The sequence below is a fragment of the Ambystoma mexicanum genome, chromosome 8, assembly GCF_040938575.1.
Source record: "Ambystoma mexicanum isolate Mex_15411 chromosome 8, UKY_AmexF1_1, whole genome shotgun sequence".
NCBI lineage: Eukaryota > Metazoa > Chordata > Amphibia > Caudata > Ambystomatidae > Ambystoma > Ambystoma mexicanum.
In genome coordinates, this window is record NC_090929.1 from 1,429,687,012 (window position 1) to 1,429,708,746 (window position 21,735).

Below are 21,735 nucleotides of genomic sequence, written 5' to 3' on the forward strand. Positions count from 1 at the left end.
AGAAAACTGCATTTTCTACCCCAGTTGGCCTATACCAATTCAAGGTTATGCCTTTTGGACTGAAAAATGAACCTGCAACATTCCAAAGGATGGTGAACCAAGTTCTAGCTGGGATGGAGGACTTCTGCATGGCATACTTGGATGATATTGCAGTCTTCAGCCACTCCTGGGAAGAACATGTGACCCACTTAGGGCATGTTTTGCAGGCTCTTAAGCAGGCCAATCTGACCATAAAGGCAAGCAAGTGCCAAATTGGTCAGAGTAAAGTGGTCTACCTTGGACATGAGGTAGGAGGTGGAGAAATAAGGCCTTTGCTCAGCAAGATTGAAGCTGTGCAAAATTGGACAACACCTACTACTCAGACCCAGGTGAGAGCCTTCTTAAGCCTCACTGGATACTACAGGAATTTCATTGAGAACTATGGGACCATAGCTTCTCCTCTGAATGTGATCTCCTCTCCAAAATTCCCTAAGAAGGTCAAATGGAATGAGGAATGCAATCAGGCCTTTGAAAACCTGAAGAAAGCTCTCTGCCAAGCTCCAGTACTCAGAGCTCCCGACTACCACCAAACTTTCATTGTACAAACTGATGCTTCCAATGTAGGTATATGTGCAGTTCTTAGCCAACTGGATGAGAAGGGTAGGGAACACCCCATTTGCTTCATCAGTAGAAAACTGAAGGATCCTGAAACAAGGTGGGCAACAATCGAAAGAGAATGCTTTGCTATTGTGTGGGCACTGAAGAAGTTTAGGCCATACTTGTATGGTTCTACTTTTGTCATTCAGACTGACCACCAACCCTTGAGATGGTTAATGCAAATGAAAGGGGAAAATCCAAAACTATTGAGATGGTCAATCTGCCTCCAAGGGTTTGATTTCACCATTGAGCACAGGTCAGGGTGTCACCATCAAAATGCTGATGGACTCTCTAGGATGTATGTCATCGACTAGAGGTATGAGGTTCATCCAGGAGTGGATTAAATCCTCCTGTCCCTTAGTCTGGGGGGGGGCAGTGTTAGGAAGAATTCTCTGTTTAGGCTGAATTTCCTAACCTAGTGAGTCCCCCAGCAGCTTTGCTGGATTTTGTGGGGTTTATTGTTTTCTCCTGCCAAGAGTGAGACTCTTTTACCCTCACTCTTGGACATGACTTGAGAGTGTTTTCTGTGACTTGCTATGTGCTTATGGGCTAGGGGGTAATTTTCCCCATAGGCCATCATTGGTTTTTGAATGTGTGTTACACAGCACCCTCAGTGCAGTAGCACAGGGGTGTCCTAGAGACCCCCAAACATAGACTCCACACCCTGGGACTGACTACTGTCTCCCTGGGTCTGTAAAGTTACCATTGACTTTACTAGTCTTAACTTAGGAACTTAACCAGTACAAACCATCTTACTGTGGAAGTACTGGTAGGGGCAATTAGATTGCCCCTGGGTCTGTTGTCGAGGGGGTACTGTCCCGTCCCCCCTCGCCGAGTTCTGGCTGGTGGCAGTGGATACCACGGAAATATTCCACCTGAATATTCCCCAATGGGATTTCCCATTGTTTTTGATGCACCACTTTTTGGTGCAATGTTAAAGATACCGCCGGTTTATTTATTTTATATAAATTCACCGGTTGGGATTTTTTGCCGAAACTCGCCGCCAAAATGGCGTCTAGGTTCACTTCAGTAACCCTGAACCCGAGTCGAGCCTTTGTTCCACTTTTGGCGGGCTTCTGCACAGAAGCCCTCCAAAGTGGTGCCATTCTGTCTGGGTACCACAGGGGGTGTGGGAGGGGGTTTAGGCACCCTGGACTGAGTTGCCTTGCCAACTCAGGTCGCACTCTAGTGTGATTGGCCCAAGTGGTGAGCCACCCCGCTCATCACTTAGCATGTTTGAGTGACAGCTAGGCTGTATGAATGGGGGTTTGCTGCATAAAAGCAGGGTTTTTGGGACTGGTTCTTGAGAAGTCGCCACAGGACCTAAGAAGCCGAAGAGGGAGAAGCTGAGCCGACCTGCCAAGACGACACCACCGGTGAAGCCCCGCAGAACCGTCTCACCACTTTTCCCGACGACAGAGGAGATCTCCCGCCGGAGAGTCTTCTTCCCTTAACTGGTGGGGACAACCAATTGCTGCCTTCTTTTCGCCGTCCCGAAGCATCTCGTGGCCGCCTTGCCTGTGCCAAGCACCCCGGCAACCGGGATACCACTTTTTACCTCAACCGCGAAAGAGGGGTAAAAATCCTTTGTGACCGGAAAACTCCACGGCTGGCCTCATCCCTGGTAGTGCAACGACCTGCAGCTTTCCTCCTCGTCGAGATCACCTCTTCCTCGGGACGACGCCGCGACTTGCACCCACTACCAGGAATGACTACCACCGCTGGAGGAATCCTTCCACGTTTAAAGGTACTGTGTTCCGCCCGGCCTCCCTTGCCACCGATTGTACGGGGTAGATTTAGCCCTCGGCTCTCGAACCTGGGTAGGTCTGGGACACCCCAACTAAACTTTTCAGGACCGTAGTAAAACCTTTTTCTACTCACCTGCAAAGACCTGTGACATTGTGTGATCTTGGGCACATTTTCGCCTGGCTCCCTCTAAAGCGGGCCCCGAACTAATTCCCCTTGTTCCACCATTGACTGTCTTTGCTAACCTTATGTGAAAAGTGTTTTACCTTACTGCTCTCTTTATTTCTGCCTTTTCCCTCCCTTTTGGTAATACTTGTTGGAGTACCATCTAACGTTAAGCGCTCACCTCTGGTTGGAAATAAGTGGGGTTAACTTAGAATTGTCCAACAAATGATTAGGGATGTACATATGAGTAATAGTAACTGTGTTTGGCTTTCTTCCTTTTCTATTGTGCTAGTGTAATTTATGAGTGTACCTTTAATAAATAAGTTTATACTTTTACACCTAGCTCTGGTCAGTGTTTGCTTGTGCTATTGTGCCTCTGTACCTATTATGTATCCTCTGTATACTGCCTAACTCTTCTTGAGGGAAGTCTGACTGCTCAGCCACAGCTACGACAGTGAATCTGTGCGGTGCAGACTGCTACCAAGTGGGTTTACTGCCAACACCTGTAGTCTTAAATCTTTTGCAGTGGTCCCAGAGGGAACTGCACAGGTTTCTGCCTAACACCTGGCCTACATCAGACCTCACCACACATGGAGCCTTGGCCTCTCCCAGCTCTGTGCCCTGTAATCAGAAAGCCATTGGCGTACACCATTCTAGGCCATGTGGACACCGTTTTTGTGCCAACTACTTACAAGTCTCCGGAAACGGGGTGTTCTTTCTGGGTGCTTTTATTGAGAAGGCTTGAAATCTGAATTGTAACATGTCTTACCGGTTCCAGGTGTTAAAATCGTGGCAAAAATGGCTGTGGACACAAAATATTACGGCAAAAAGGCTGTGGTTTTGCCGCTGCAATCCATGTAAATCCCTGCAATCCCCGGAACCATTATACCATCTAAGGGAAACGGGGGACACCCCTGCAATCCCTACTCCACTTAAATGGGGTACACATTTACCAGGTCAAACCAAAATACTGTGATTTTTTTGTACAGGCGACATTTTGGCCACAATTTGATCACTGCATACCCTCTTCCCTCACTCTATGAGCTACAGTGTACATATCCTCGTGTGTATGGGTTAACAAACGGATTATTATTGTACTTACCTGCGTGGACCTCCGTTACTTACCAGTTTCTGCCATTGCTAGCTGTACTTCACAGCAAGCCTACCTCCTCCTGAGTCTAAGACTTACTGCTTCGCCATACTCCTATTCAGAGTTTGGCTAGAAAAATTTACACTTTTTGGAACTGCGGTGATAGCTTCTCCTGGCCAGGCTCTTACAGTTTTAAAAGCTGAGCTGTAGGCCACAAAACAGGAGGATGATTAGAGTACATGGAAACAAGCATGGAGCACTGGGGTTGTGGCACACCGAAAAGGAAAACCGCATCAATCTACTTTCATAAACTTTAGGGACCTACATGTCAAGTCATCTAGGTAAAGGGCGGATCATCAAGATGACGATGTAGTAATTCACAATCCTAATGTTTTTTTTTTTAGCCAAAAGCACGAAGCAGGAAAAAGCAGCACATTGGGCGCTTCGACAAATGCACAGTAGTCACCTAAGTAGGTCACCTCCAGATCCAGAAACATAGGGCCAGAATCTAGATACACAGAGGAATGGTCAGATTTATATAGCTCCATCTCTCCTCATTCATAGGGTCGTGCTTTTCTCATTTTACACTTTTCCAAATAACCTGCACAGGCCATCTGGGGGTGGGGCGGGGTGTACACGCACAGACATACATGTGAATAAACACTGGAGAGGACGGATGAGATGCGAGAAAGGTCAATTATAACAAAAGTTCGATTTAAGTATCGAACTGTAGTTTTATTAAAAAAAAAAAAAAAAAAAAAAAAAAAAAAAATTCGCTTGGTAACGGGTCCCAAAATAAGCAGGGAAAGGTTGGCAAACATTAAAGGGGGATATATCAAGCTGCTGAGTAAAGAGGGTGATGGTTAGGTTCGCTTCACTCCGAACTACAAAGAGACGTCTCTATTACCAAAACCCCCTACACACTGACAAACACGAAGAGAGCGTCGCTGCCCTCGAAAGTTACGTGACCCCCGAGGTAAGAGTCTGCTTGGCACTCCACAAAAAAAAACAACACACACCTTCTCATCCAAGAGGCAAAGCTCGATCCTGCTTTAGAAGCCCCTCCAACACACAGAGCAAGTACCGCATGCTGCAAAATCAATTTCCTCTTTTGCAATCTTAGATCGTGTGTCAATGACGCACGAATACGCACAGACAATGCAGCATTTTGAAGGACAAACTTAAAAAAAAAAAAAATTAAAGCATGCGTTAGGCCAAGATCCGGAGAGGGGAAGCATATGAAAGGGCATGAATGAGGAAATAAGATAATAGCTACCAAGTTCAAATGATGGTGGAAGCAGTTTGAAGGGGTGACTCACAATTTGCTGTGAAGTAAGCAAAAGGAAAAGGTGAGTCACTCCTTCGGCTCCCAAGAGAATATATGTATGCTGGATATCCAACATGCAACTGTGCAATGTACTCATTCACTGGGATAACTAACTGTGTCGTTTCCCAATCATACTCTTTAACCCATGGTCCTTTTCAGAAATGCCCCACCACGTTCCCCATCACATCTGACACGCCAATGAGTAGTCCGCAGTTTAAATTATTTTCAAGAAAGAGAATTTGCCACTGCTAAATAAATACGAAAAATGCCTATTTTATTTATGAATGGTTTCCACGTACATGACCCAGCACCGTGGCCGTGGGAATGTGAGTATGGAAGTATCTAGTTCTTAATTTATGAGCAATTTCATATTCTGCTTAATGAGCGATTTTCTGTGCCCAACATCTTTGGAACGGGGCAAATATTCATCTAGTACCTAGTTCACGACTAACCAGCTTCTGAATGGCAAAGATGAGAAAAATCAAACACTTTAACAGACTCATTCTAGGTCCGCTTTACAGACATCGGTATATGCCACACTGATACCGCATTCATCAATATGGCTGTTCTGGGCCTTTTTAACCAGTTTAAGCATTTGAATGACATATCGGGGATTCACTGCATTGGTTTGGTGGGAACCAGTGGTTTATGAGGCTTCTCAGTGCCTATGCTCTGAATCCATTAAACGTTATGCTATGGACATAGCAGAAATTGGAAATTCTGGCAGCCATCATTGCAACGACCAATTGCAACCTCATTCTTTGCATTTTTCCATATTCTTTGCTTGGTTCTTGCTGCTGGAAGAAAACTGGGTACAATCTGGTGAGATTATCGAATTTGTGGCACTAACTACCAATTAATGCCTCTGTGCATCATGTGCTAGCACACAGGAGGGGTTGGGGCAATTGTAAGCTAACCAGAACCTTGCGTGGTGCAAAAACATGCAACAGGTGGTTGCACAGATGTTCTATGCAAAACTGTTTTTCCTGTAAAATTCCTGATCTCCAAGTGTAGGGAGAGCTTGCAAGTAATTACACATTACTCCAGCATTCTAGCTAGTATGCTCAATTCAATAAATATGCAATTTAATTTGTTTCCCACTCACGGCGATCAGAAAGTAATTGAATAGGCAAGATGTGGAGAGGGCATCGACTACATGCTTAACCAGTTACCAAAACATGAATCCGGCAGTCCTACCAACAGAACCAAAGCATAGGATGGTGAATGGGCATTGGTAATCAATGGACAAGTAAACGTATTCTCCACTCATTCATATTTACAAAGTAAGGACAGGAGAGGGTGGTCAATGGTAATACAAGGTCCATATGTCAGGCTAACAGTTTATGTAGCATATGACAGAGGGCAAGCAGTCATCAATTATATCAGAAGGGCAACGAAACAGAAGTAGCCATCACTTTGCCAGCCTTCAAACCTAGAACTGCAAAATAGAAGATCAGAAGATAAAACTTTAGCTCTAAACTCATGTGGATAAAAACAGCTCACGCCAGGCATGTTCCCTCACTCCTATAATAGACGCATCCTATGCAGGGGGTTCTGATCTCTACACCTGCCTGTGATTCTTCTTTCGAACACCCCTTGCAACCCATCACTCCCCTCAAAGCATTGATCTCCATCCAATCTCATTCAGGCAAAGAGTTACAATTTCCAAAAGGATACAACTTCCATTTTAGTGAGGCTTGATGAAGTACTCCCAAACCACTCACAACAAAGATTAGCCTGGGGCCATTCCACATCCACCACCCCTTCTAGCAGATTGCTTAAGAAACATGCAGCAGATCCATAACAAAGCAGAGGTTTGTTGGGGTAATCACATTTGCAGAGCAGTAGGAGGAAGCACATGATCGTTCTCCACCTGGCCATTTTTAAGAGTGGGTAAGTCATCTCACAATACCCACAAACTCCCCTAAAGCTCAAGACATGGATGGGGGAGATTAGGATTCTTTTTTTTTTTAAACTTTATTTAATACTGGCATGTAACATTATAGGAAGATCATGCTTTACTGAAAACAGTGCATTGTCATTGCATTTCATTGGTGTAAAGTGCATTCATGTATACAGCTTTAGGGGGTGAATGAAGGGGAGGAGGGGGGGAAGAGGAGATGGGGGAAGACGACAGAACTTAGTGGGTCAAGAGGGGGGGGGTCCAGTTCTCGTGGTCCTTGTCTTTTCTTCTGCCATTAAATATAATCCGAGGGGGGCCCATATGTCTTTAGGCCTCGAGGTGGGTTGGACCCCTTGGACGCAAGATTCTTAGCATTCCTGTGTGTTGATCAAGTCCCGCATCCATCCCTGGTGTGTTGGGGGGGAGGAGTCTTTAGATTTCCATTTTCTGAGGATGTTTATTTTGGCCACTGCAAACAGTCTCTGGGTCTTGACCGATGATTTCCCTATGTCTCCCAATAGGTATTTCAGCGGAGTGGCCGTAATATTTGAGTTCAGGATCAAGTTCATAGTTTTTGCCACTTCGTTCCAGAATTGTCTGATTGGTGGACATTCCCAGTACATATGCATTGTGGATTCTAGACCTGGGTAGTGCCATAGGGGTGAGTGTGGCCAGTGTGCAGTTTCACAGCCTACTCTCTTAAAGATCTGCACCTATGCTCGCACTGTTGATTCCATCAGGTCTACTAGTGATTTTTCTCTAGGTACTGGCAAACCAAACATCATGCTTTTGAGTTCCAGGCGGGACGCAGTGAATTTTTCTGCTTGTATGTGTCCGAATTGTTCTATTGTGTTGGTGCAGTAATTTGCGAAATGTGCCTACGCCGAGTAATGGTATACTTGAAAATCTGGGGCTGCAAGGCCGCCTGTGTCGTAATTCTCGCATAGTTTGGACCAGTTTTGTATGGGGAGGACAGAGTCCCAGAATAATCGTGTGGCAAGCTTTTGTAGCATATCGAAGAATTTCCTGCCCGGCCAGATCGGGATTCAGTTAAATAGGTATAGTAGTTTTGGGACTACCAACATTTTCAGTAGGGCTATGCAGCCGTAGAGGGACAGCGGCAGCCTGATCCGTGCATTGAGTTTACATTCCAGTTGTGCCAGGAATGGGGCGTAGTTGTTGGCAAACAGGGTTCTTCTGTCCGGCGCCGATGGCCAGGTATCTTGTGATGGTAGGGGACCAGCGTAGGCCTTCCATAGTTGCGGTCTGGATAGTGGATTCGGTCAGCAGGATTATTTCAGACTTGGCTTGGTTGATTTTATATCTGGAATGTCTGGGAAATTCGGCTATGCCTCGTAATACTGGTGCAAGATGGGTATCGGGGTTCCTGATGTATAACATTGTGTCATCTGCATAGAGAGAGATGAATTGCGGGGTTCCCAGTATACGGATTCCTCTCCAGCCAGGATTATGACGCAGATGTGCCGCCATTCCCTCTATTGTCAGTGCAAATATCAGCGGGGAGAGAGGGCAGCCTTGTCTGGTTACTCTTTGTAGTGTGAAGGTGGGTGATAGCATTTTGTTGGTTCATACTCTAGCCGTATGAAGCTGAGAAAGCCTGCGCCATACCCCATCTTGCTCAGGATTCCAAACATGAACTTCCACGAGATGGAGTCAAATGCTTTTTCTTTGCCCGATGGTCTAATTGGGAGGTGATGGCGAAGAAGCGCCTGAGGTTCAGGGCCGTGGAGCGCCCGGGAATAAACCCAGATTGGTTCGGATGTACCAGTTTGGTCATGTATGGATTAAGTTTGTTGGTTAGGGCTTTAGCAAACATTTTTGTATCAACATTCTCTCGTTGTAGGGGGAAACGTTCCGGATTCAAGAGATTCTTCCCATACTTCTAGGAGCCGTGGGGCCAGTTCGTCTGAGGATTTTGTAAAGGTCTGCCGGTAGGCCGTCTGACCCTGGTGCTCTGCCCGCCTTAAGGTCTTTACGTGCCTGCTGTAAGCCCTCTAGGGTTAGTGGCAGATCAACAGTGGCACTCTTCACTAGCGAGTTTGGGAAGGATTCAAGGTTTGCGTTTTGCCTGCGTGCTGATGCGTAGCTTGGCGGGGAATAGCATCGCATAGATTACTTTCCGTTCCCCAAATGTTCTTTTCACAGGGTCAAAGGATCTTCGGACTGGTTGTACTCTCATTGAAAAGTCTGGACACGGCTGGACTCAATGTTAGTGGGCCATGTTCTCCTGCCAGGTTGAGAATGAGGTGCCAATCCCTTTAGCCGAATAGCCTAGTTATAATCGTTCTTGGTGGTGCTCCGGGTTTGGGTGTTGGATTTTGTCTCAATTTATTACCCATACAACTACATTGCATCATGCACAACATGTGGCTTTAAAGCCACAATGCAGAACCAAGAAAACATGGCCCCTTTCGTGGCTTGAGCCACCTATGAAAGGTTGAAAATACATTGTGTGATATGGTTAAACATGCAAACCATTCACAAATCTGGAAAATATGAAAATCAAAAAACAGAACACAATACATCCTTCATCAGGCTTTAATAAAAGCTCATTAAGCGTACCATAACGGTTACACGGGAGTGGGGGAGAGCCATTGTTTTAGGAGAAAAAAAAATTAACAGACTATGCCAGTTTATAAAGGGTTGGCTGGAACATAGGCCCAATTCAAAGCAGATTATAGAAACTGGAACCCCCAGAAGGAAGACTGTTACCCTTCATTTTAGACCACTCAAAGTTTAGGTACAGTGTGTGCACTCCAAAAATTTGGTGAGGTACAATTTCCCACATCTTTAGTCTATTTTCTTAGGTTGGGAAGAAAAAAATATAGGAGGAGGGACACAGCATCTTTATGAATTCACTCGGCTGCGTAGGTCCTATGACACCTATGAATGTCATACTGTTCACTATTTCCAGCTTTTGGTTGGCGGCGTACCAATTAAAGTTAAGGAATTTCTTGGCAAATATCAAAACAAATTGTGGGCCTGAAGGAAACCAATTAAGAACCCTATAAATCTCTGAAGACCCACAGTAGATTTATCCATTAGCACAACGTCATTGCATACGCCAGGTGGTTTATATGGCGATGGATCGGTCAAAATGAAGAGGAGGTTTTTCCCAAATAAACAGAGCCAACGCCAGCACGCAGCCCTGGCAGTGGCAGGGTTCGAAATTCAAATTGGATAAGCATGAGTTACAAGTGGCTCCTGGGTATCCCTCATTATCCAGTAGCTACCACTGGGGAACGAGAAGCCAGTATATAGCATTACCAAAATCTAACTTCGACATGAGATGCATATAGTTTTTGTCTGTTATTTATTACCCTTAAAAATGAGGACACCTCTTTACAACTTTTTTTTGTAAACATTATTTTAATCGGTTGCAGACAAGGAATGAGCAGTACAGAGTTGCATATTTAGCTTTATTTAAAGATTGTTCCAAACAGACTTACATTCACAAAATGGGTGTTGTTCAGTTTCAGTTGGTCTGGGGAGCCAAAAGTAGGTCCTGGTAGCAAGTTCAGCTGCCCCTACTAGGTTACATGCAGAAGCTAAATAACTCCAAGCTCCCCTCAATTTCGAACACTGCAGTGGCCATACCTCAAAGGCACAGGTCCCGACAGAGCCCTTGGAGTGAGAGCGTGAGAGTGAGTGCGAGTGTCTCTCTCAAGATGTTAATCAGTGGTAGGGGGTGGTAACCTGCCCTCCTGAAGTTTGTCCCAAAGTTTAAATCTATTGACTGTCAAAAGGCCTGGTAAGGTCGACAATGACCAAATAGATGGGGGGGGGGCACTGCAAAAGGGCTTGTAAAGTTGTACCATGGTTGGAGTTGACCGTTAAGTAAGTAAGATTTCTCTTTTGGGAACTTTCCATCCATACTTCCTATGGGCCGCCAATCTTTCAACTTTGTTTTTAAACCTGTTCTGACCGTTTGCTAATTTGGTATGGGGAAACAAATCAGTCCTTCAGACTATCAGTGCTGGGAAACTGTTTTCCCTTGCATCTTTTAAATTTTATTTTTTTACTTTTCAACAGAGCACACAGCATCTTACAACGCAAGCACAATGGGAATACTCTTTATCAGCATACCTTCATGCATCCAGTGAAGCAACGTTGGACTACCTGATCTCCAAAGATCCAGAGCAGTGCTTCAGCCCTTGGACTAGCGAGACCAACTAGTCACAACGCATTCTTGAGGACCCAGCCATCCTAAATCTTTTTAAGTGTTGCTTGACCACACAGTGGACTAACCAGCTCTCCCATGGGCTACCTCACCAAGAGCGTCACCATTCTGCAGTTGCACCTGGAACATCAGTGGTCACCAGCTTGTGGTACAAGTCGCCTTCTCTGCAAATGTCAGCGTCCCAGCATCAAGGGATCCTGTCCTAGAGAAGCTTCTTCTGCTGGAAGGGCGCCAGCATCATCTGTGTGCAGTAGCTGGACCTCGCTTTCTCCAGTCCAGTCCTGTGACGTTTCCTAAAGAGCCCTGCATTGGTGATTCTTGCATTTCTTCCTCGCTAAGGGTTGTATTCTGCATCTGGACCGAGCGAAATAATGCTTGAACCCGCAGCTTCTGGCCACCTCTTGGATGAATCGTCTTGGTTCCCTTTTTTTTTTTTTTAAATACTATTTATTGATTTTATATTCATACACTGCATACAAGAGACCCCACCAACACCTTCTCCCACCCCCAATTACCCAAGAGAGCAGGGTGCGTCCAGTCTGAAAGCACCATAATGTCCAGCATGTGATACATTTACCCATCCCTGCCTTTGCAAAATGTTAAGTTTTTATTAGCATTTTTATTATCTGAAAAAAAACAAGCTAAGAGCCATGCTTCAGGGGAGCTAGGAGGACAATCCCTTAACATTTTACCCATAGCCTCTTGGATTAGCGCCCAGAAGAGTTGTCTCCCACACCATATGCATGAAATCTGCTGGGTCAGTTTGAAATCTTGAACATTTTGCGGCCCCCTCTGGGTAGTATCGATTCACGTGGGCCAGGGCATAATATATCTGGTGTAGAAATGTAAAAAGTATTAAATGGCATCTATTATTCAGGGGAATCCCCTGTGACAACATACACATCTTCCGCCATTGTGGATCGGAGAGCATCCTCCTAAGCGATACTTCCCATATTGCCCTAAATGTGGTGTCCCCCCCACCTTGCTGTGTCTTTATGATTTTGTAGAGGGAAGACATTATCCTGGTGAGGCCAGGTGGGTTAAACACAAAGTGAACCAAGGGGGACTGTCTCAGTATCGCATGGAAACGTGGCCATATTCCACCGAGAGTCTCCCTCAACCGGAAGTACAGCAGCAGCAGCAGCAGCAGCATCATCATCATCATCACTACTGCACTGCAGGGACCCCTTTCCTTCAATGCATCCCAGGGGATAAATCTACTATCTTGCACAGTATCTCCAACAGTGTGAGTGCCAAACTTTACAAAGCGTGTCCTAAACCCTTTCTCATGCGTGATCCCCATCACGTGCACAGCATATATTGCACATTTCGTGTCAAATAACCCTATACCCTCCTCCCCCGACATAGCCTGTTCCCAGGCCAATCAACTGGTTGCACCCCCCTCCCATGCCACTATTCTATTTCTCCCCATTGTATCACTTTCAGGTCATCCAGCCAGGCCGTCGCTCTCTCCAGCCTAGCATGAGGGAGTTCTGGTGATGGATGCCACTGCCAAATGGCATATTGAATTTGTGCTGCCAGACAGTAAGTAAATAGATCAGGATATTCCAGCCCCGCCCCATCCTCAAATGCGAGCATCAATGCATCAAGGGAGACCTTAGCGTGTTTCCCCGCCCACACCAACCTCACCAGCAGGCCCCTAACGCGTTTCCAGAATCACAGCGGATCACTGGCACGTTATTGAAAATATATAGCATCTTTGGAACAACAACCATTTATGGCCAGGGAGATCCGTGCTGCCTGCGACAAAGGGAGGATCCATGCCTCCACCTACGCTCCAGTGTTGCCACATATTTGTGCTCATAAATTTGAGCCTGGGAAGCGGACACCCTCACACCCAGATAGCATATGCCGTTAGGGTACCAGCAGAGGCCTGCCTCAATGTCCTTTGCGTTTACTACTGGTGTCAAGGATGGGGGGGGGGGGGGAGAACATCAAACTTGGATACATTTATCCTGAGTAGGCCCCGAAGCGGGCGATTTCTTAAACTAATGGCCGTAAATTATGCCTGGGGGTTTTGACATACATTAACATATCACCTGTGTAAAGCGATATATTCGAGACAGAGTATATTTTGACCGCTCTATGGGCATGATATTCCCTAATGCAATAGGCCAGGGGTTCAATCGCCAGGGCAAATATGATGGTGGACAGGGGACACCGCTGACGAGTACCCCTTTGAGAAGCAGTCTGATTCGTTAGCACACTGGCACGGGAGCCATTTATAGAAGGCAGACCCATTGGAGGTACTTCAACCCTAGAGCAGATAGACTGAGGACCTCAAATAGAAATGGCCATTCGACTGAGTCAAAGGCTTTCTCAGCATCTAGTGCCACCATCACAATGGGGACTTCATTGCATATATTGTGCGTTAAAGTGAACTTCCACCCTCAGTGTATACTTGTGACCACAACTAAGACAACAGTATTCTGTGTAACCTGTGGCTCTTGGTGGGGGTGGGGGTAGGGGGTTAGGGTAGGACCCAGTCCCCCCTAATTCACCCAGCACCAGGTTGAGTGTGTGCTTTAGAGTATCGCCACTCCTCTGCCGCTAATGGAAGGTCCACTTTTAGCCAGTGTTACCGCTGCTGTGTGCCCCTTCTATGTGTCACAGGGGTCAGAGCTTGTCCTCCAGGACTGGTGCAAAGATATCTGTGGCGGTCACTCGCCCCCACAGGATGTGTCTTTTTTTTTGTTTTTAATTCGACTTGTGCCGGGGCTGGGAGCCGGGCTATTATTTCCCTTATGTGGTTATGAGGGACGGGAGGTCTCAATAGCGAGCTGCCAGGCGGTGAACTACTCCTCTGCCCACACCTAGCCTTCACTTAGTCGCTCCCAGGAGTGCTCGCCCTGCCCGGACCTTCTCATCCCTTCAGGCCAACTCTTCATTGCTGCCGTGACAGGGAGTTACAGCTCTTCTCCACTTCGTGTGTGCCCGGGCCCCAAATTCAGGCCAGAGCTCCCCAGCAGATCTGGAACCAGTCAGACACTCTTCCTTCGGTCGGCTCCAGCACGGGGCAGCTCGCCCCGCAACGGGTCCGCAAAGTCAAGCAATCTTTGCCAGACACCTCCTGGTCCACGCGGTTTCGGCGGGAGAGGCGACCTTGCAATACCATGGCTGCTGTCAATGAAAATCACCCACAGGAGGCTGTTCCGCACTCCCAGGACAATTCAGTGGTTGCCCGGGGCATTCAGCAACCTGGACCACCGCTCAATATCATTCATAGGTGCAGAGGCGAGGAAGGATTTTTAAGTCGCTGGTCAGAGCCTTCTAGCGCAAGTGTCATTTTGTAGCCACGCCGCAGCGCCCTCCAACCTTGGTTCCCTTTTTTAAAAAATGGGTACTAGGTGTGAACATTTCCAGGACTTGGTGTGGACTAGCTTAGAAAATACATTCTCCAGTTGAAGTACAGGACACCTAGCATTAACTGGAGTGTACACTGGAGAAAAGAGATCGATTGGGAAGGGCAGGCTGTGAAGTGGATGTTGGGTAGGACTAGAATTTGGCAATCATTCAGGTAAGGTACAGGTCCAATATCCTCAGTTGAGGATCCTTTGCGACTTGTCTGGCTTAAAGGCCTTTCAGTAATTCACATCCCGCTGAAGCCAATATAGAACTTTGAACCTGTGCTGGTTTTAGAATGCATTCTTATTTTATTAAGAGTTAAAGGTCAATGAGGTCTGTAGCACAAGGGTGCATAGTACCACTGCAGCGCTGCATCCTTGTCCAAAATTGCAATCACTGCTTAGTGTAAGTACCTAATACAAGTTGTCTGGACGACAAGCGTCTTGGAGGCATAAAGACTATTTGTGGCGTTTAGCATTTGTAAGGCATTGTCCGAGGGGTGGGCGCTCTGGACTGACATGTACTAATCTTTAGAGCTAGGTGCAAAATGAGCACTCGCCATTGGCGAGTGATAATTGACTCTTGCAGAGGAAGAATTTGTATGCTGTGTGTGTAGGAGTTGAATTGAGTTGGCAGGTAACTTTATGGCTGGCTAGAAGCTTGTAATTTGAATTGTTTACCTCGGCTTTAGAAGCCCTGCATACCTTTTTGTTCTTGTACAAGGTATTAAAGGCTAGTGGGCATATAGTTCCTCGGCTAAATCAAATGGGTACCTTCATGAAATGAGAAATTGGCCATTGGTAAATTTTGACAGTATTTTGCAACTTAATTATGAAACATTTAGAGGAGAGGGCTGGGAGATCAAAGTGTGCAGAGACTTGGGGCGTTATCGGAGTGAGGAGCTGCTGGGGTTGAAGGAAGGGGAAAGTAGGCTGAGTTACTGGGGTCAGGGAGCCTCAGAGGCCTATTCTCAGCACCACTATGGGGGTGTTGCGGTTCAAAGCAGCAGGAGACAAGCAGACATGATTGAATTATAATGTTTCTGTCTGGCCCTGCTGGAGACTTGGGTTGCTGCCGATTCATTAAGAATACCTGTACTACTACTTATATTGCGTTTTCAAAGGTCATGCATGCCTGTGCTCAGCTCTCTCCACACAGACCCAAAGGCCTGGCCACGCCACCATGATACAGATAAGACAAACCAAAGTGGGACATTTGTTTATCATACCTGTTAATTGCTTTCTATGTTATTGCAGTTCATTGATAGTAAATTAATTTCAATATTCTTCTAAGGCCCTTTGAATTATCTACACTGATTAATCAAAACATACTCAATGCTTGCTTTTGGGTGGGGCTAATCGAAAGTGCTTTAATTTTCATACTACAGATTTCAAACATAGACACTGCCTGGGTTCCCCCTTGGTTCCTTCATACTAAGCATCTCCATTAGCAACTTAAGTGGTACTGACAGTTCAAATGGTCGTTTGGTTAAGCCAACATAGCAACAAGATACAGAAAGAATTCAGCCTTCAGTATTATCAATTCATCCACTCCAGTAATTCACCTATATGCGTTTCTCAGAGAACACCGTTTCCTACTGCAACGCGATAACTTCAATTCAAGGAAGCCAGTCAAGGTGCAAGTGGATCTAGGTCACCTGGCCTAAGCCCCGCCCACCTGGCACCTTCCAGGTTGCTGCTCCTTTTCCCTCCGTAAGGAGCCCTCCAGCCTCTTTTCCTTTGCAGATGGGGAGCAGGTGCAAGTGGATCTAGGTAACATGGCCCAAGCCCCACCCACCCACCTTCTTAGCCCTGCCTCTTCCTTCCTGCTCCCAACTCTTAGATCAAGGGCGTCCAAATTGAATGGCCGACGAAGAAAAGGGCAATTCCTGTTTGGACCTGGGGCTGACAAAGAAAAGGGAAATTCCTGTTCGGACCGGGTAGACCCAGGGCCCAACCCCCTGCTCAGACAGCAGGTAAGCATGAACCAACATGAGATTACTCCCTCTGTGCCCACCCCCTCTGGCCCTGTGATGTTTCCCTTGTGACCCCTCCCTTCTCGCACACAGGTGTTGCCCGGTTTGCTTGATTCTTCTACCCTGCTCCCCCTCCAGCCTACTTCTGCAGGAGTCTGTCCTGATACAGTCAGGTTTCACCATCACTGTCTTGTGGCCAATTCTGGATTTGACTTTTATGGTCTTAAATGATTCACGGGGCGTCACCCTTTCTCAACTCTCATGCTGGACTTCCTTTGCATCTTGTACTCATGGTGGCCCAGAATCATGCTGTTCCCATCTTCATCTTGTATCCTGGCTTGCAACATTATGTGTTTGTTAGGGAGAATTCTCTGTTTAGGCTGAATTTCCTAACCTAGTGAGTCCCCCAGCAACTTTGCTGGATTTCTGGAGTTTGTTTTTTTCCTCCTGCCAAGAGTGAGACTCTTTTCTCCCACTCTTGGACATGATTTATGGTATTCCTTTGATTGGTAATGTATTTTATGGGCTATGGGGTCCTTTACTCCATAGGGTCTCATGTGTTTTTCCTATGTGTGTTACACAGCACCCTCCGTGCAGTAACACAGGGGTGTCATAGTGATACCCCACTATAGACTCCATACCCTGGGACTGACTACTGTCTCCCAGGGCGTGTAAAGTCACCATTGGCTTTACTAGTCTCAAATTATTAACAGAAACCAGTACAAACCATCATATTGTGGACGTACTGGTCGGGGCAATTCGATTGCCCCGGGGTCTGTTAGTCGAGGGGGCACGTCTCCGTCCCCCCTGATCGAGTTTTGGCTGGTGACAGTGGAAACTACTTTATATTCGTCCGCGAATATTTCCCTATTGGATTTTCCCATTGTTCGAGGCTACCAACTTTAATTATTTAATTCTCATAGCCTCGAACATACCGCTGGTTTATTTAATTAATATTAATTCTCCGGTTGGTATTTTTTGCCAAGACTCGATTCAAAAATGGCGTTTGTGTTCTCTTCTGTGACTCCAACCCAAGTCGAGCCCTTTGTTCCACTTTTTGGCGGGCTTCTCCACAGAAGCCTCCAAAAGTGGTGCCACTCTGTCTGGGTACCACAAGGGGTGTGGGAGGGGGTTTAGGCACCCTGGACTGAGTTACCTTGGTAACTCAAGTCGCACTCTTGTGTGATTGGCCCAAGTGTGAATGGGGGTATGCTGCATAAAAGCAGGACTTTGGGGACTGGAACTCCAGAAGCCGCCACAGGACCTGAGGGAGAAGCTGAGACGACCTACCACGACGACACCACCGGTGGAGCCCTGCAGAACCGACTCACCACTTCCCGACGACAGAGAAGATCTCCCGGCTGGAGAGGCTTCTTCCCCTGACTTGTGGGCACAACCAGTTTACCTTTCTTTCTTCGCACCCCAGACCGGTTTGTGGTCGAACTGCCCGTGCCAAGCACCCCGGCGGCCGGATAGCCACTCACCACTGAACCGCGAATCAATGGACCGCTCCTTGTACCTGAGAAACTCCGTGGCTGGTTTCTTCCCTGTCAGTGCAACGGACTCCTGTCTTCCTCCATGACGAGATCCTCTCTTTCCCCGGACGAAACACCAACTTGCATCCGCTGCCAGGAACAACTGCCCCTGCTGGAGTGTTCTCACCACTTTAAGGTACTGTGTCCGCCAGGCCTCCCTTTCTAAAGATTGCTACAAGGTAATAACTCCTTAACCTTCTGGACTGGGCTGGCCGCCTTGACCCTCTAACTGGTCCCTTTCTTTGGTCCAACTCCTTTTTGAACCATTACAAGACTTTTGGACACATTTTGTTTCGATCCTCTTAAAGCGGATCCGGCCTACTGACTCTGAATTCACGGTTTTACTTTGCTTCCTCTATTGTTATGTTCTTGTAAAAGTGTTGGGATCTGTTTCAACTTGTTCTCTGCTTTTCTCTCCCTTTTTAAAACGAACTATTCGAGTGCCATCGACGTTAAGCCCTCACCGCTGTCTGAAAATAAGTGGGGCTTTACTTAAGACTTGTCTAATATTCTTTTAAGGGAGCGTATATATTTTAGTGACCGTGTTTTTGAATTGCTTACTATTAGTGCCTGTGTGTTTTTCTAGATGTGGTTTTAAATAAATAATTATATCTCTTTTACACCAAGCCCTGGTCAGTGTTTACTTGTTCTATTGTGTGCTCTTGACCTATTGTGAATACTCTGTATACTGCCTAACTCTTCTTGAGGGAAGTCTGACTGCTCAGCCACAGCTACAAAGTGAATCTGTGTGGTACAGACTGCTACCAAGTGGGTTTACTGCCAAACACCTGTAGTCCTAAATATTTTGCAGTGGTCCCAGAGGGAAAGGGACAGGTTCCTGCCTAACAGTGTTACTACTGTCTTCTGCTATTGTATTCACTCTCCCCTCTTGCTCCTCCACTCTTTTTGACTGCTTACTCTCTGTTCTCTCCCCATATCCTCACTTTACTTTCTTAAATGCACTTACTCTATCAGAATTGTCCCTCGACCTAGTATGATAGCAACCTCGTCTGTCTCCTCCCCAGTCCCCTTACTTGTCCCCCCACCCTCCAGCACTATCTGAAATGTCATCAAGCCTAGTACGATAGTCACTTGTTTTGTTCCTCCCCCACCTTTTGTTTTTCTCCGGCTCTACCAGAAATGTTGTTAGGCCTACTACGGTAGTCGCCTGTCTGTTTCCATTTCCTTACCCCCTCCCTTCCTGATCTATTTGCACTATCTGAAATGTCGTCAGGCCGAGTACGATAGTTAATTTCACATTGTTACTGTTCATGGCCTGTAAGAAGGTCATTGTATTTTCCCCTTGTTCGCTCCCTTGCCTTGAAGCGCTTCCAAACACATTGAGTATAGGCGCTATATAAGTAAACTATCATATCAGTCTTTCAAAACATGCTGAAATGTGTCAATTGGAACGTACAAGCTCACCCTACCCATTTGTTATACACACCAATCTACAGAGGTCGAAATTAAGATTGCAGGAGCTAAAAACTATATCCTGCCTATCAGCCATCACCTTCAGGAGCTACCACGAGACAACTAGGAGCTAGTACAAAGCATGATACACATCTAACTTTTACGTGAGATGCAAACCTTTACTTTTTGTCCATTATGTACAATTCATTCTGCTTTAAATGAATTTTAGATGCTTCTAACAAATCTGTATATACACATGTTCACATCTAAAAAAAAACAGATATGTTCATATAGCCAAAGGTAGCTCCTGGTAGCTGTTGGCATCAAGAAAACCAGGCTCTTTTGGGCTACTAGCAGGAGCCAAATAGCTCTGAGCAACTTGGTAACCTGATATATTCTTGGCCTCTGCTTGAAAGGTTGCTCTTTTGGCCGTTTTTATGCAGAATACAAAAAGCAGGGGGTTGCAGTATGCTCTACACTATTTTTTAATACGATTAAAACAAAGGCTCCAAAAGGAGGTATTTTGAAGGAAACCTGCATTCACAATCATTGCTAAAGTTGAAGGCTTGCATGTATTGGGATCCAAGTTCATTAACGATTTCCATCGTTGGGTGACCAGCAACATTACTAAAAGGGCCAGATCAGTTGACTGTGCAGCGTTGGGGAATTATCAAGGGAAAGATCATATGCAGATGGCCAACTTCGAGGAAATCATTATTACGGAGAAAAAAAACATGCAAATTAACCTCGATACATTTCAATCCTGCAGGTCCTTGGTGACCCCACAGTCAAAGAAACAAGCCACAACAGAAAACCACAGCAGTCGCCATCCACCACAGCACTTTAACAGCCTTCAACCCCCCCACTGTGCCACCCAGATACTTAAGCCACCAACCCCTATTCTCCAAAGCCCGCCAGTGCCGACATACCTCAGATTACATCAGTCAATCCTCATTCTCAAAGCACCAAAACTCCCACACGCCAAGGTCCTATGTAACTATCATCAACCAGAATCCTTCATTGACCCCTTTCACTCCGAGCTCGACAATGGCCGTCTTTCTCAGTGTCAACACTCACCTAATCAGCCGGAAGATCAATGACCAATTTCTTTAAAAAAAAAATAATTTAAAAAAAGTGCCTCGGTATATATTTTATGACTATAAAGTTAGAACACACAGACAACACTATTTAGAAGTCTCCAATCTCCCTCAATGGAAACTCACCCAGATCATCATATTCCCCTCAGACATTGGCACCAAGTGTCCCCATTCTCCTAAATAACACCGATCAAATCAATTAATGTTGGTTGGTAGGGTCATCCCGAAAGCGGAGAACCCTGCACATCCAGAGCACCCCAGTCCCCTTCTGCTAGATACACCCACCCGCATTTCGCCAGATATCCCATAGTTACTTCCATTCGGGAAATCATGGCTGGCGCTTTCATTCAGAGACCTCCGTTTGCCCTTGTACCCGAGGGCAGAGCCATCGCCTCCCAAGACCTTTCAGTGGAGACCATCACAAGAGGATCCCCGAACACACTTTTATATCTAAGATCCAGTCCCTAGAGCTCGTAAACACATCTAACGTGCTGATGTAACTAACAACGCTTAGTGACCTCACGACACTCAGTTAAAGTCCCCAGGTGACAATGAGATGTTTTGCCGAATTTCTTCGTCTAAAGGATCTCGTTGACTCCATAACGCCACCACCCTGAATACACCGGTGCTCCTTAGTACCTTTTAAAGCCTTCGCCCCTCTCTCAGCTTCCTGCTGGCCGACGGTGCTTAAATCGGCATCAAACCAACCACAAAATCGGTTCTCTTGGTTCCAGGTGCTTTCGCCATGTCGTACCAATACCAGCTTGTGAGCAGCCATTTCTACTCAGTGCTGTTGGCTGAATGACTGCGGCTGTCACTGCGGACCTGTGGGGTGACGCTCAGTGCGCCTGCGCATGCGCATCCACCGACATTTACCACGCCCCTGACTGGGGTGCATGCATGATCAGGTTGTCACGTCGATGGGGCATACCATAATACGCTTGCGTAGCAAATGTCATCATCGTCATTGTACTTACGCGCCAGCTAAGACCTCCATATCCCCTCATAAGAAAACGCCCTAATTCAATAATTAGGAAAACGATCGTTTGTTTTGGAAAATAGCAACTTGTATTCACTTCTGGGGTATTAGATTGGAAAAGCGAATTTAAACAAAATTGCTGAATGACGTGATTTATATTCAACCTTACATTTTCCTCATTTACATTTTCAGTAAAAATTCCACTGACACGTTACGTAGATGAAATTGTTAGTTTACGTGTAACAAATATTCAAAGAAATTGAAGTTAGACAGTGTTGCCATTCAGAAAATAATTTTCTTTC

General features: G+C 46.1%; 1 protein-coding gene across 1 annotated transcript in view; it reads right to left on the reverse strand.

The window, feature by feature from the left end:
* Positions 1–21,401, reverse strand: part of PGAM1 (phosphoglycerate mutase 1) — a 122,165-nt gene extending 100,764 nt beyond the window's left edge. Inside the window, exon 1 of the mRNA XM_069611580.1 lies at positions 21,094–21,401. Coding sequence (XP_069467681.1) covers positions 21,094–21,232 — 139 coding nt within the window. The 5' untranslated portion in view covers positions 21,233–21,401. The remainder of the gene's footprint in view (positions 1–21,093) is intronic.
* Between the last annotated feature and the right edge of the window lie 334 nt (positions 21,402–21,735).